This window comes from Dermacentor silvarum, chromosome 2, assembly GCF_013339745.2.
Source record: "Dermacentor silvarum isolate Dsil-2018 chromosome 2, BIME_Dsil_1.4, whole genome shotgun sequence".
In the NCBI taxonomy this organism is placed as follows: domain Eukaryota; kingdom Metazoa; phylum Arthropoda; class Arachnida; order Ixodida; family Ixodidae; genus Dermacentor; species Dermacentor silvarum.
In genome coordinates, this window is record NC_051155.1 from 258,655,299 (window position 1) to 258,670,611 (window position 15,313).

Here is a 15,313-nt window from a genome sequence, read left to right on the forward strand (position 1 = left end):
GCAAGAAACGACGTCATATTGGTTTGTTCTGCGCCTTGTAAGCTAGCAAAACTGTGCATGAAGGTCTCGCAGCACAGTTTGCGAAAGAGTACGTGCAATACCAAGCATGTCGCGAAGCACCGCACGTGCGACACATGTGTAGTGTACAGTATTCCTTTGCAATGTGGTAGAGATTACATAGGACAAACCGGTCGCTGTGTGAATGATCTAATACCCACAGGAGGTAATCTTCCGCTACATTGTAAGGAGCGCGGTTGTAATCCCATCTTCAGTGACGTTTCAATCTTGGGGAAGGCTCGGCAGGAAAGGGAGCTGATTGAAGCCTATCGCATTCATCAACTTGGCCCCGAGAAGTGTGTGAGCGCGCCATCTGTGTTCCTTACCAAGAAAGAGCTTTTGTTTCTTGATCAGTGTAGACGTGTATAGATAAGGTGTTGACTGTGTTTTTGTTATGTTGTTCCTTGTGCATGTTCAGTACGGACTTGGGGGACGTCGTTTTCATGAATTGTTAGTCCAGACACCTTCCTGTCACATTGTCTATGTCTGCCTCTCAATTTTTTCTACTTTCAAGTTTGCTGGCATTCTCCAAGTATAACCATGTACCAACTAGCCCAACAAGCCACTCTCATGAGCGTTACCTTAGTTTTGTTCTGCTTCGTAGAACCGGTACATTTTAAAATATTAGCGCAAGTAATGTGGAAGGAATTCGGCGCCTTCATAGCAAAGCTTCAGTAACAGCCCTGTGTCTACATCTTTCCATCGCGCGGGTTGTGCCCTAATGTATACGCTGTGAATATCATTGAATAAATCTTTCGCACCGTCTCATTGCCTATAGCTCACAAGTTTGCAAATTTCCCCATTTTTTCGCAATTTGCTCACATATTTGCGAAAAAATTGGGAAGTGCATGTTTGACGCCGTAAATAATTTTGCAAGTCCTGGCGAAATACTGTCTGATCGCGGACTTTCATAGTAAATAATACACATTCCGAATGTACTTCAGGTTGCTTATTGCTTAAATATCTTTTGAAGTTGAGTGCAACTATATGGCGCTTAAGCTGACAAGTGCTACAGATAATTTTTAGTAAAGACATTGTGTTTGTTCTCCACGCAGATTATCCTGAGTGACCCAGGAACCGCGATGCAGATGAGTCTACTCGATGCTGCCAGGAAAGACTGCGAGGCTAACGACAGCAGCGCTGTCTTCGACTCGGGCGGTGAGTCTTGGTTTATTTCAAATAGTTTGTCGAGTTCACACTGTTCACCTAAATCTAGCATCTACTTTTAACAAGTTTCCAATAGCAGTGACCTCTGCAACTTGGTATTTTTCCTCTTGAGGACTTTTTAATAACTACGGATAGGTGAGAATACTGCTGGCCCAAATAATCCTTAATTAATTTAAGAAATTCTGGTACACAGTAAAGATTGCCTATATTTACGGACTGTAGTCACTCTGTAGAACCCGGTATAACCCGATTTGTTAGCTGCAAAGGCTTCTTTTACAAGTTGGATTATATGTGCATTTCCCTGCACGCCACCACAAGAAACGTTAGAGCTGCATAACAAAGTGCCGTAGCCTCTAATTTACGAATCGCACAAATAAATAACATATCACGCTTATTCCGCAACGCTGGATATGTTTAGAGTGCCGCGGCCACGCGGTTTTCCTTCCCTCTGTCCTCCCCAAAGAGGAGGGTCGCCCCACGAATGTCCTGCTGGAATTCAGGAGGTTTCGTGCTCTTCGCTGCTTCCCCAACGTGGCGTACCATTTCCCTGCCCTGGAGACACGCAGCTCACTTGACACCATCGGAGGTTCAAGGGACATTGCCCTGGTAGCACAGTCGCTGAGCGCCGTCCTCCTATAGGCTACAGTGATTACGTGTCTTCACACGCGGGTGCATCAATGAATCACGTCGATGGAGATGTGGCAGCTGGTTGGCTCCAAGGTTGTCCTGAATAAAACTTCTTCTTTGTAATGTGGACGTTGCGGCGCTCTCTCTCTCGCTTCCAGTGGAGACTGTTATATTCGTCTTTTCTCCAGCACACGGAATAAACGCGGCTGAGTTCATCAGCTTCTGCAAGCTCGCATCCTCGTACCAGCAGTAACCGCACTCGCTGTAGAGAGGTACTTCTTCCCATTGGCAGCTCACCTCCCGCCAAAATTCAGAAGTGTGTTTTCTGAGAAAGCGGTAGCGCCGCTCACCTTTTCCTGACATACTTACATGGTAAAAGGGAAGGAAGAGGCTGGCAAACCAACCTGGGGTAAAGAACCTCGTCATGGACAACTCTGCTCCACCATCTATCTACCACCATGGAGGAGTAGTCGTGATCCTCATCCTAGAGCGCAGATCCGAACGTGAGTTCTGAAAATGTTATCTCTCTGTGCATCAACTGCTCTTAGCTCCCGAAACGACGTTAGAGATTAATGCAAGTTTTCCTAGGCGTAAACTGGGTGAGCTCCAAACCCTCCTTCCCCGGTTCAAATTCGCCAAATTCAAATTCAAATGTCGTCGGCAATTTACGCCGACGACATTACGCTCTGGGCGACCAAAGGCTCATACGGGGACGGACAAAACACACTTCAGCAAGCCCTAGACACGCTCGAATCATATACAAACCATGCCGGCATGAAATGCGCACCGAGCAAATCAGAATACATACATATTCGGCCACCAAGAACCCAAGCCAACAGAGCTCCGCCGTTATAACTACTTCTCGACGGAGATCCCATCCGAAAAGTCCAGCACCTACGAGTGTTCGGAATGCAAAAACAGGAAACGGGCAGTGCCGGCATCGCCCTGTCCAAACTCAAGCGCACGGTGCGCATTCTTACTAGCCTCATTAACAGAATCGCACCTAACAGAGAGGGAATCACGGAGACAGACACTATGAAATTATTGCAGGCGTTCATTATAGCAGAATCACCTACGCTCTTTCTTTCCAAGCCGCCCGACAAACTGAAATCGACCAAGCAAATCGACTGATCGGGATAGCCTGCAAGGCGGCACTCGGCCTGCCCGAAAACACGAGCACTGACCGTCTCAGCGCGCTGGGCATGACGAACACATACGAAGACTCGCCGCGGCCACACTCATATCCCAGCGCGAAAGACTCAACGCCAGCAGCAGGGGCGCTTCAGGGGCGCTCCGGGCTAACACGATACCCCCTAACGCCACAGTTCTGCGGAGACGAGGCCACACTTATGCCACCACGAGCAAGAATCCATGTGAACCACATCCCACGTTATATGAACCCTCACTTCCACGCGAAACGGCAAGCCCGAGCAGCCCTCCTGCGCAAAAGGCAGGAGGACGCACACACCTACTTTACGGACGCAGGCTTATACCCTCGAGGTGAGACAGCGGCTCCTACTTATGCGGCAATCGCGACGAACCGGGGCACATCGACCGTAGCAGCGTCCGTACGCACGACTTCAAGCGCCAAGGCGGAATCCGCGGCCATAGCTCTAGCCATCTGAGACGCCGAGAGACATATACTTGAGGCACAACGACTAGGAAGACGAACCAAAGCTCCACCTCCCCCCAAGCTCAACAGGCGACAGGCGAGGGACTGGCGCCGAATACAGACAAACACCTACCCACACTTACATAGACTCCACAAAATGTTTACCTACAAACACAGCGACAGATGTCCGTAGTGCGACTCCACCCCGACACTAGAACACATCACTTACCAATGCACGCAGCGTCCGGCAGACGTCGTCTCGCCACTACTTAACGACTCGAGCCGGTTGCCTAAGGACCAAAACATACCGGAGCAAATATTCGGAACTAGATGAGGCATGTGTATGCTGCAGTAAAGATCCAGAGATCACTCAGCACATCCTAATGCGACGGTATTCACCAAGGGAGAACCGTAGGTAATGTACAACTTCCAGAAGCGCTTGGGTTTAAAGTGAAAGGAAACATCAACCGATCAGCCGTAGAGATAAGCAAGAGACGATTAGAGTACGGGTGGGGAAAAAGCAGGGAAGAAATTGATACGACCTGATCTCTTAAAATCATGGGTAGCGGTACAAGTAATTTTTTGAAAAAAGAAAGAAAACATTATGAGAGGTATACAAGAATGCTAGATAAAGAACATGTATGGTTATCATCATCATCAGCCTATTTTATGTCCACTTCAGGACGAAGGCCTCTCCCTGCGATCTCCAATTACCCCTGTCTTGCGCTAGCGTATTCCAACTTGCGCCTGCAAATTTCCTAACTTCATCCTCCCATCTAGTTTTCTGCCGACCTCGACTCCGCTTCCCTTCTCTTGGTATCCATTCTGTAACCCTAATGGTCCACCGGTTATCCATCCTACGCATTACATGGCCTGCCCAGCTCCATTTCTTCCGCTTAATGTCAACTAGAATATCGGCTATCCCCGTTTGTTCTCTGATCCACACCGCTCTCTTCCTGTCTCTTAACGTTAGTCCTAAGATTTTTCGTTCCATCGCTCTTTGTGTGGTCCTTAACTTGTTATTGGCCTTAGTGAGGTTAGAAGAACTGGTGAGGCTTACACAGTGCTGACTAACGGCCACGTCCTCTGCTACAGAGGTCTTCCAGATAAGAGAGAATCAGGGGTAGGATTTCTAGTCCATAACAACATAGCGGGCAACATTGATGAATTCTACAGCATTAATGAGAGGGTAGCAGTCGTCGTAATAAAGCTGAATAGGAGGTACAAAATGAAGGTAGTACAAGCCTATGCCCCAACTTCTAGTCTTGATGATGAAGAAATAGAACAGTTTTATGAAGATGTTGAATTAGCAATGAGAAAGGTGCAAACTCAGTATACTGTAGTCATGGGCGACTTCAATGCAAAATTGGGGAAAAGGCAGGTTGGTGAGCAAGCAATTGGCAACTACGGCATCGATTCTAGGAATGCAAGAGGAGACGTGTTAGTAGAATTCGCGGAAAGGAATAGGCTCCGAATAATGAATACTTTCTTCAGGAAGCGCAGCAACAGGAAGTGGACCTGGAAAAGCCCTAATGGAGAAACAAGGAATGAAATAGATTTCATACTCTCTGCCGATCCAAGCATAGTGCAGGATGTAGAAGTGTTAGGTAAGGTAAAGTGCAGTGACCATAGGTTAGTGAGGTCCAGGATTTCTCTCAATTTGAAAAGATAAATAGTGAAACTAGTCAAGAGGAAACAGGCCAACCTAGAGCCAGTAAGGGCAAAAGCAGAAAAATTCAGGCTGGTGCTCCCAAACAAATATGCAGCTTTAGAAAATGAAGATAAAGACAACATAGACGTATTGAACGAAACCGTAACTAGGTTGATCTCAGAAGCAGCAATTGAAGTGGGAAGTAAGGCACCAAGGCAACCAGTAGGTAAGCTCTCCCAAGAAACAAAGGACCTAATAAAGAAACGACAAAACATGAAAATGTCCAACTCAAGAGATCAGATAGAATTCGCTGAACTGTCAAAACTGATCAACAAGAAGAAAGTAAGGGATATTCGAAATTATAACGTGGGGAAGATTGAGGAAGCCGTAAAATATGGACGCAGCATTAAATCAGTAAGAAGAAAGCTTGAAATAGGACAAGGCAAGATGTATGCACTGAAAGATAAGCATGGTAATATCATCAGCAATTTCGATGGCATAGTAAAAGCAGCGGAAGAATTCTATACTGACCTATACAGTACCCAAAACAGCCAAACTACTTTCATTCGAAATAGTGATGAACCGGATACAGAGGCTCCTTCTATAACTAGCGATGAAGTTAGAAGGGCCTTGAAAGACATGACCAGGGGAAAAGCTGCTGGAGAAGATGGAATAACAGTAGATTTAATCAAAGATGGAGGAGATATCATGCTTGAAAAACTTGCGGCCCTTTATACCCAATGCCTCACAACTTCAAGTGTACCAGAGAGCTGGAAGAACGCCAACATTATACCCATTCATAAGAAGGGAGAGGTTAAAGAATTCAAGAATTATAGACCCATTAGCTTGCTTTCAGTATTATATAAAATATTCACCAAGATAATTTCCAATAGAATCAGGGCAACACTTGACTTCAGCCAAACAAGAGAGCAGGCTGGCTTCAGGAAGGGATATTCTATGATGGATCATATCCATGTCATCAATCAAGTAATCGAGAAATCTGCGGAGTACAATCAACCTCTCTATATGGCTTTCATAGATTATGAAAAGGCATTTGATTCAGTAGAGATACCAGCAGTTATAGAGGCATTGCGTAATCAAGGAGTACAAGAGGCATACGCTAATATCTTAGCAAACATCTACAAGGATTCCACAGCTACCTTGGTTCTCCACAAGAAAAGTAGAAAGTTACCTATCAAGAAAGGGGTCAGGCAAGGAGACACAATCTCTCCAATGCTATTCACTGCATGCCTAGAAGAAGTATTCAAGCTCTTAGACTGGGAAGGCTTAGGAGTGAGGATCAACGGCGAATATCTCAGCAACCTCCGATTTGCTGATGACATTGTCCTATTCAGCAACAATTGAGACGAATTACAGCAAATGATTGAGGACCTTAACCGAGAAAGTGTAAGAGTGGGGTTGAAGATTAATATGCAGAAGACAAAGATAATGTTCAATAGCCTGGCAAGGGAACAAGAATTCAGGATCGCTAGTCAGCCTCTGGAGTCTGTAAAGAAGTACGTTTATCTAGGTCAATTACTCACAGGGGACCCAGATCACGAGAAAGAAATTTACAGAAGAATAAAATTAGGTTGGAGTGCATACGGCAGGCATTGCCAAATCCTAACTGGGAGCTTACCACTGACGTTGAAAAGAAAAGTGTACAACCATTGCATTATACCGGTGCTAACATATGGGGCAGAAACTTGGAGGTTAACAAAGAAGCTCGAGAACAAGTTAAGAACATGTATAGTATACGTGATTAAATCAAGCAGGCTAGATGACTATGTGTCACCACCCCGTTTCAAAGCGGTTTCCATTAAATCATCATCATCATCAACGACACCCTAAGCAATTTGTCGTGGGAGGCGCGACTCTCCGAACTGGACTTGGCAAGCCAATTGGCGACCCTCGATCAGGCCCGGCGCGCCGCAATAGCCAGTGGGGCCCTGGTAGAGAGGCTCCACCCGCAGTGACCAAGCACACTCTTTATTTCAATAAAGTTGTTTCTCTCTCTCCCCGGTTCAAAGATTTTTCGCCGTCATCAAATCCTTGAGAAACATTTATTTGTAAGCACCTTATTGTTACGACGTGTTTACGTATGAAGGCTACGACGTTTCAGTAGTGCCTTGCAGCGCAAAGAAGACGAGGTTGAGAAACAAACGCTGTGGGCCGAAATCTAACTGCAAAGAAAGAGCTGGCCACCGGCTCGTAGACTTCCACGGAACCGTACGTGTCCTACATTGAGGATTGGTGCTCCGTTGGAAGGTCGACAGAGACATGGCGGAGTATGACAAAGTTAGACATGTGCTCGAGGGACTAGCAGCTGACACCTTCAACCTGCATGTTCATGTGCTTTGCGACCAGCGGTGGCATCATTAAGGAATTCTAGCTGTTACGACGCTGGATTCCTCGTTGCTTGCCGTTACTTAAATGGCAGTGGTCCGAGGTAGAGGTGCGATGGGCATCAGGAGAGTCACGCACCATACTAATCGGCGCTTACAGAATGACGAGTCGTAATACGGCGCTTTGAGCAGGCCAAGAGCCGCTGTGTTGAGATTCCCTTCGCCCGACTACGAAATAAGTGCGCAGACAGCTTTTGTCTCTTTGTTTTCGACGCCGCTTCCACCAGATCTGGCACAAATTGTACGCCGAGAAATCGAACCGATGGCTCCCAGTGTACAATGACCTTGTTGGTTTCTAGCGCGGGTGTCGAACAATGAGACCGTGAGTGATGAGCTCCAAACAAACACTGAACTTTTATTCTCTCAGGATACAGAAGGGCGCACGCGCCAACAGACTTGCCTGTCAGGTGCATGACATGGGGTCACCGAGTGGCGCTATAAACTAGCCGTTTAACCACGCGCCAGTTACAGCGGTGCGCGGATGGCGCTCGCTCCAGCCTCACCAGTTTAATCAATACATCCGCACCGCTGCAGCATCACACCATCTGCTGGTTCCCGGCGCACCTGGGAGAAGTCGAGGTCGCCCCTCCCAATCTCAGTGAGATGGCCCACAGGAGCGCGCGAGACCTAACCCTCCGCGAGGTCACCTATTGTGGTCGTGACAATCCCCGCGAGAATCGGGACCCTCCCTCGACATACAACGAGATCACAAAGCACTTTTATCTAGACCGCAGAACATACAGCACACCTCACACTAAGCTCACCAGGCCTCAAGCCCTCACCTTCAGAATGCTTCAAACGAACACGTACCCCACACAGAGCAGACTAGATCACTACATGCCTGAGCTATACACATCATATTGCGAAAATTTCCTTCGCACACTACACGTACATCACTTGCTCTCGCCGTGTGGTCGAACCCACGCAAACAAGAATCAAGACTGCGCCAGGCTACAAGAAGCACTACGCAGTACGGACCTGGCGGAACAGCTACGCGCCGTCCAGCGAGTCCACGATGTGGCCAGGGAGTGAAAACGCCCTGTCCCAATGTGGGAGTAGCCCGCTCTATAGGGGGCCTTGTGCCCCGTAGCCCGCAGGACCTTTCAATAAAGTTATTCCATTCCATTTCATTCAGTTCCTTTCGTTCAGGCCATTTCGGCCTACAAACAACGGTTCCTACAACCCTCGTAGCCCTGCTGAATGAATGACTGCAGATGATCGCCCGATTGGCATGGATTGCCGCCGTATAGATCATGTGGATCACAGCTGTAGCAATTCTTCATCTTAGCTGCTAAAAAACGTGGGCAGCTTGCACTAGTGGTACAAGGCTGGAATAAACAGCGGAGCTGGTGAACGACCTAGCTTTTCTTCCAGGTTTTATTACGCTTGGCTAGGTTTTGCTAGGAAATGCCAAGTGCTGCTAGGCATGGTATTCCAAATCGGCTCACCGCCGACGCGCAGATTCTCGCTTGGTCGCGCGACGTGCTTCAAGATGAGCGGCTTCTTCTTCGGGTGTTCGGATCATCTTTGGTTATCCCATGCCAAGGCTGTACTCGCCACAGAGTCAACGAGAGTTCTGCCGCCGTCGCGGCGGCTCCGAGCTTTATATACCCAGTGACGTCACGGCCAAGCTGCGCCTCCACACTTGCCGGGGCGTGGCTGGTCGAAACTTGCCGAGCCGCCGCCAGAGGCGCCTGCTGCAGTCACGGACACCATGCGCATTCGGCGCGAACGCGGTAAAACGGGGAAACACGAACGGCGTCGACAGCAGCTGTGCGCGTTATACCCAGTTGATGCTGCTACAATTTCTCTCGCTCTCATTATCTCTTTCTCTCTACCGAACATGCTCTCCTTACCTCTCCTTAGCGTCTCATGTCAAGGCAACATATGCACGGCACGCCGTTCCGCGAGGGTGTTGCTCAGCGATGCGTTAACGCGAAAGCGTTTAGGGCCCCGTGTCGCAGAAAATCCGGCGTCGGCATTGGCGCCCGAGAAAATTGTCCCCAACCACGTTTAGGTATGCCACACCATTCTATATTTAATGTTGCTCATACCTTGTCTTGCATTCTTGGTAAAGCTATTCCTCGGAATTTTGAGAATGACAATCCAGACACAAATTTCATGAAACAAAACACCCACAGCGCATGCCTTTTATGTAAAATCTTCTCAGACTCAAATATTGAAAGTGCGAAACAAATACGGAAACCTGAAAATGATGTAATTTCTTTGGCGCGGTTGCGCACAATCTCCGGGATCGGCCCACGCAAGAGGCCGCGTTTGCAACAGAAAGCTCGCCTACGTGCATAGCGTTCGCCGCGAGTGTTTGCCAGTAACCATTACGGTTGCATAAGCTGCTGTAGTCGGGAACCATGAGTAGCAGTCAGGGATCGTTGAATGCTATCGCGTTCCACTATTAAAGGCGAAGCTTCAGCGTCCCCCCATTTTTTCGTTTACGCGTTACGCACTGGCTTAAACAGCTCCGCTGTTAAATATTTGTGTTGAATTCGCAAAATTTTTTGTTCATGAGTTAAGTTTGTTATTGGGCGGCCGCTCCACTTCGGTTCTAATATTTCTCAATCAATGCAATTGGCTGGCATATTCTTATGAATAATTCTAATGAAAGACCTTTTAAAGCGAAAGCTTTACTAAGGACGTCGATCCGAGTTTCGCTGTCGCCAGAAATTTGACTGTCGTTTGACCGCAGCTTCGCCGTAGCCTTGGCAACGCATCACGGCACTCGCCGCGCACCTGGCTAAGAAGGGCGCCGCGCTCGCCTACAAAAAAAAAAAAAAAAAAAAAAAAAAAAAAAAAAAAAACACGGGCAAGCTTGCACTCGGTCGTGCAACGCTGAGGCACAGCGAAACTGCCTTGACACGACTAGGCGCAGCCCCTTTTATTGCAAATTCCGAGGTCAAGCGCATTGCTCTCGACGGTCATTGTGCTGTTGTTTCTTTTGTAAATTCTAGCATGCTTTTTAACTTAACTACGCATGTAGGGAAGGTATTCTCGAGCGATCATTTTTGGAGGTACCTTCCCTTTCGCGACATTTCGCGTGACTATAGCGCTAGACGCGTCGGCGCCTCCGAGCGACAGCGTTCCTGGCATGCCACAAACGCAGGCAGGCTAACCAAGGTTTGCACAGTGCCAAGAACGCTGTTGCTTGCTGACGCCGAAAGCATTGGAGGCTAGCCTCTCGATATCCAGCGAAACTTGACACGACTAGGCGCAGCCCCTTTTATGGCAAATTCCGAGGCCAAGCGCATGCTGATATAATCTCGACCGGGTGAGGTGGGTCGTCACCGCAGGAATCAGGAGACGGCGTTGAAGGCGGGCATCGTGATCATGAAAAATAGAAATGATTGTATTCACTTCATTGGTACATGGTTTTGACTCTATCCGAGTCTCGAGCGGTTCTGATTAACACGGGGGCCAGGACGGCCTTAAATAACCCCTCGTGGTAGCCGATGTCTCCTTCGGAGAACTTGTGGAAGTGTCAGTCCTCTGTCGGGTAGTCAGGTTGACGACCTCCTCTCCCTCGGGTCCTCTTTGTCGGTAGCTCGCCTTTTTCGTCTGCTCAGGTCGTAGAGGTGTGACGCTTTCTCGGGGATGAAGGGAATTATCTCGTCACGGGAAAGGCGCTCGGGCTTGTTTCCCACATTTGAGAGGTACAGTTTCCAGGAAGATCACAACCGCCTCTTGGGGATGTAGATAATTGCCCCGACACGGGAACGTGCGCGGGTTTGGTTTCCCCCATTGACCTGTCGAATTCCTTGCCGATCATAACAGCCCGTCCGCCGCCACAGGAGGTCTCGAAGGGGTTGCAGCATCCAAGCACCTCGAAGAGACTGGTAGACCCCGTTCCTCTGCTTCGTTTCGCCGTTCGTTCCAAGGCAGGCGAGGTGACACCTTCTGGAAATAGACCACGCCCAGCCCAAGGCACAACAAACAGAGAGCACCCAACTTGCCCCGAGAACTACCAGGTTCACACGTTCTTCACATAAAACCTTATCAGAATCATACCTGCAGCCCTCGTTCGAGATTCCCGAAAATGAACGAAAGTAGAAAACTAGACGTCAATGCGTATTTTAATCATTCTAATAGCTAACGTTTTTGTTTCTCTTGCCCGAGAAAACCACGTTTATTGAGAGACTGAGAGCCCATTTAAAATGATCAAACGGATAAATGCTGCTCAGTGAGTTAGTTACTACTTGGGTCATTGGTACCTGCCAGTACCAACGCTTCTAATGCCAAACTTACTGCGCTCTGATGACCGCTTCAACTCCTAATTAAGCTGATTCATAAAGTGGTAGTCAAAGCCAGAAAACAAAAGGCCAGGATACTCTATCTGCTCGCAACACCGTGAAAGAAAACTGCTTCTTCGAACTCGCTTGAGCAAATTAAACTTCTACAATGGTAACCGATAAGTGCACCTACCCTGTAAGCATTGAATTATCCAAAATGGTTTATTTCTACAAACCTCCAATGTCAATGCCTATCTACAATATCAGCGCGTCCACGAGCCACCACCGTCGCAAAACTTGCTTCTCAGTTTTATTCGCGTCACTGGCTCTCACAACAATCAATACAACGAAACACCGAGATTAACGCGGAACCCTTGAAATTTAAAGAAATAAGGTCTTAATAACTAACAAAAGAAAAAAATGCAACGTGCTGTATTTACAAATTTACAAACGAGAACCTTATGGAGGCGCCCAATTCGACAATTACTACCTCTTAATGCGCACTCGACTAGGTTGCAATCTGAAAGTCATTGGGCCTCGCCACTGGCAATAAAGGGTGTCAGACATACACTGCCCCCTCCCGTCACCTGTCAATTTGTGTGTCCGCAGCTTTCTTTCGCGTCTCGGAGAGGGAGGCCGTAAACGCGAGGGGAATCGCCATTCTTCCTTTGTCCTCGCTCTCGCGGCGCTTTCCCTCTCATTGACTGTTTGGCGGGCCCTGTGTGTGCGCGCGTACCTCAGCCAGGTTGACCCTTTCAGCCGCAGTCCTACTCGCGGAGACGCGCCCTGCTCTGTTGTCATCCGCCTTTGGCGACGTCTCCGTTTTCTTAACCACCATAACGAGCCCTTTAAAGTTCTGCATGATGGACAATTCCCTTTGTTTACGGGCTGCGGTGTGGCTTCTTTCTCGAATTTGCGCTGCGCTAAATACTTCGCTCGTTTGCGCTGTCTGAAAAAATTTTGCCTTGCCAGGCGGTTACCGAATGTACCTCTGCAATCCCCGATCGTCTGGTTCCTGCCTTGTTTATCCGCCATGTCAGTTTCCTCTCCTTTGGACAATTCCGGAACGTCGCTCAAATGCGGAGGTACAAGAGAGTTTTTCAGCGCCTCCTTGACCTTTTTAGGGCTGCGAAAAAAAGCCTTGTCTCCGCAAGGAACGTCCTCCGGAAGAGACACTGTTTCTACTCCCGTGGCGTAATCGTTCTGCTGCCATTCCTTCTTTAACAACCTTCAAAAGGTCTAAAGATCCTTTCGAATGTGGCAGCCCCAAATTAGTTTCTAATTCCTCTGCCAGCCCTTGCTGCTGTATGCCCACTGAGCCGGATGCCTCCTCGCTAGCGCTCTTTCCCCCGCTTTCACTAGCTATGTACTGTGCTTCCTGAGTGCCTATATCATGAGGCCTTTCCCTTTCTTCGTTGCCGCGCCTTATCTCCGCCGCGATCTCCTGAGCCTGGGGACGCGGGAGAGCTTGGACGGTATGGTCGCCAAAACTCAGGCCCTTCTTCTTTAACAGCATCTCCGAGCGATTTTAAAATACGTAGGGGTATTGTTTGGGACAGATTTTGCGATACTGCGGCTTCAGTCGGCAATATTACGAACGGCCCCTCGATCTTTACGCTGGCTATGGGCAAACAAACACTATTCTCCTCAACTACCTGCCGGATCCATGCATGTTCCCCGGTGAAATCCTCAGGTTGCACATACGCAGGGTGGACGATGTCCATTGTCGCAGCCGAGTCCCTAAGTACCCTACATGACATTCGTTCACTGCGAGGTCGCGAAGGTAGGGTTCTAAGAGCGCCAAGTTGACGTCGTCATTCACGAAAGAAAAAACTATCCTAGGCTTCCGACAGCCGATCGCAAGGTGCCCAGGCTCCTGGCAAGGGAAACAGACAACCGGTTTTCTAGCCTCAAACGCCTTTTCTGTTTTTCTTTCGTCTTTCGATGCGCTTTTATTCTCGCCTAAATTATTGGTCGGAACGTCTTTGGTCTCACTTCCAGCTTTCTCTTTGTGAAAGGTGCGCCTGTTTTCCTCTTTGCCGAATTTAGTCAACGGCCTGACGCGCGTTTTCTCGGATTCGCGACGTGCAGCGAATTCATCTTCTAGCACTGCAGCACGTTCTAAGCCCTTCTCGCTCGACCTATCTTGAATCCACAGGCGCCGCTTTGTTCCCCTCCCACGACCACGCTCTGAGCGTAGCCCTTATCAGGGCTTCCAAAGGAGTGGGACGTTAGGAACCTTAGCTCTACCTGAGTTACCGTATAGCTAGGCGGCTACACTCAACATGTAGCCATCCAGCCCAGCACCCTCACGATGGGTGACCTCTCGGACGGCGAGTCCGGTTTCGCGCCCAGCGGCACCCCCGGCCGCTCGCGGAACATGGAGGCTCTCCTCAGAGCCACTCGACGGCTCCTGACCCATGACCTGCACCCACCGGCTCTCCAGTCTGCATCCCAGAAGGTCGGAACAGTGGGTAAAAAAATGCGCATTGCCAAGTGCCTCCGGCCTTCACCCAGACGCACCGGCGCCCCGACCCCTGCAACGGCCCGAAAGCGCAAGCGCCGCAAAGTCGCCGCAGCCCCCCGGGATGCTGCATCCCCACCAGCCACATCACAAAGCCGCCCCAGTTTAAGAGAAGCTGAGACCACAACCGGTTCGCCACAGCACACCGAACTGGTCTCGCCTCCCCCCACCCGCGCAGCACGAAGTGGCCACGCACCCCCCCCCCCCCCCCCCCCCAGCAGCCTGACACAGCAGGGGACGGTGCGGCAGACGAAAAGAGCCGGCATACAAGTACGCTCTCCAGTCCCTCCCTCTCATCCGCTTCCACGAGCGGATGAGAGCCCCTCCCCCTCGCCATCGACCGAGAGCACTCCGAGCAGCGAGGACGCCTCCTCTCCAGCTTGCACCCGATCCCCTTCCCTGTCGGATCGAGAAGCCTCCGAGATGTCAGAGGGAGAGGAACCTGTCCAGCAAGTCCACCCCCCAGTGGGTGACGTGGCTCCCGAGGTGGCGGAAGTAGAGGAACCGGCTGCTCAACCACCCGCACATCACGAGGTCCCCAATTTCCCGGAGGGAGACAAACTGGTTGGGAGTCAACAACTCTCAGAGCACGTGGCTCCCAAGCTCCCGGCGAGAGAGAAATCTCCCCAGCGACACCACCCCACGGCGGACCAGGTTGACACTGCTCTACCGGAGAGAGGGAACGCATCCGCGCCCCCCTGGTCGAGGATGCGTTCCGACCTCTACCCCCTCCAGGCAAGCCGCCCCTCCCCCACCCTGGCACAAAGGCAAGCCTGCCACAGGCAAGGAGGGAGAGAGACAACTAGCTGAAGGAGTCAGCTGTGGCTCCAAGGAAGCAGCCCAGCGACCGGGCCGGCACACGTGCACTCAACGGTGCCCCGCCCCCTCCAGCGATGCGAAACCGCAAGCGCCGCCGCCGCGGAGGCCGTCGACAGCGTCCTCGCCGCGCCCCAGCCCTTCTGCCTTTGCGGGAACCCTGCGACACTGTGTTGTATCGCCCCCTCGCCGGGATGACAAACTTCCTCGCAC

The 15,313-nt window shown here is 49.9% G+C and overlaps 1 protein-coding gene across 12 annotated transcripts in view; it reads left to right on the plus strand.

Annotated features, from left to right (window-relative positions):
* The window catches only part of LOC119440814 (parathyroid hormone/parathyroid hormone-related peptide receptor-like), a 1,097,515-nt gene that overhangs the window by 397,936 nt on the left and 684,266 nt on the right, over nucleotides 1-15,313 (plus strand). For all 12 annotated transcript variants that reach the window (XM_049662649.1, XM_049662651.1, XM_037705691.2 and 9 more), the window contains exon 2: nucleotides 1,113-1,215. In XM_049662649.1, coding sequence (XP_049518606.1) covers nucleotides 1,140-1,215 — 76 coding nt within the window. In that variant the 5' untranslated portion in view covers nucleotides 1,113-1,139. The remainder of the gene's footprint in view (nucleotides 1-1,112; nucleotides 1,216-15,313) is intronic.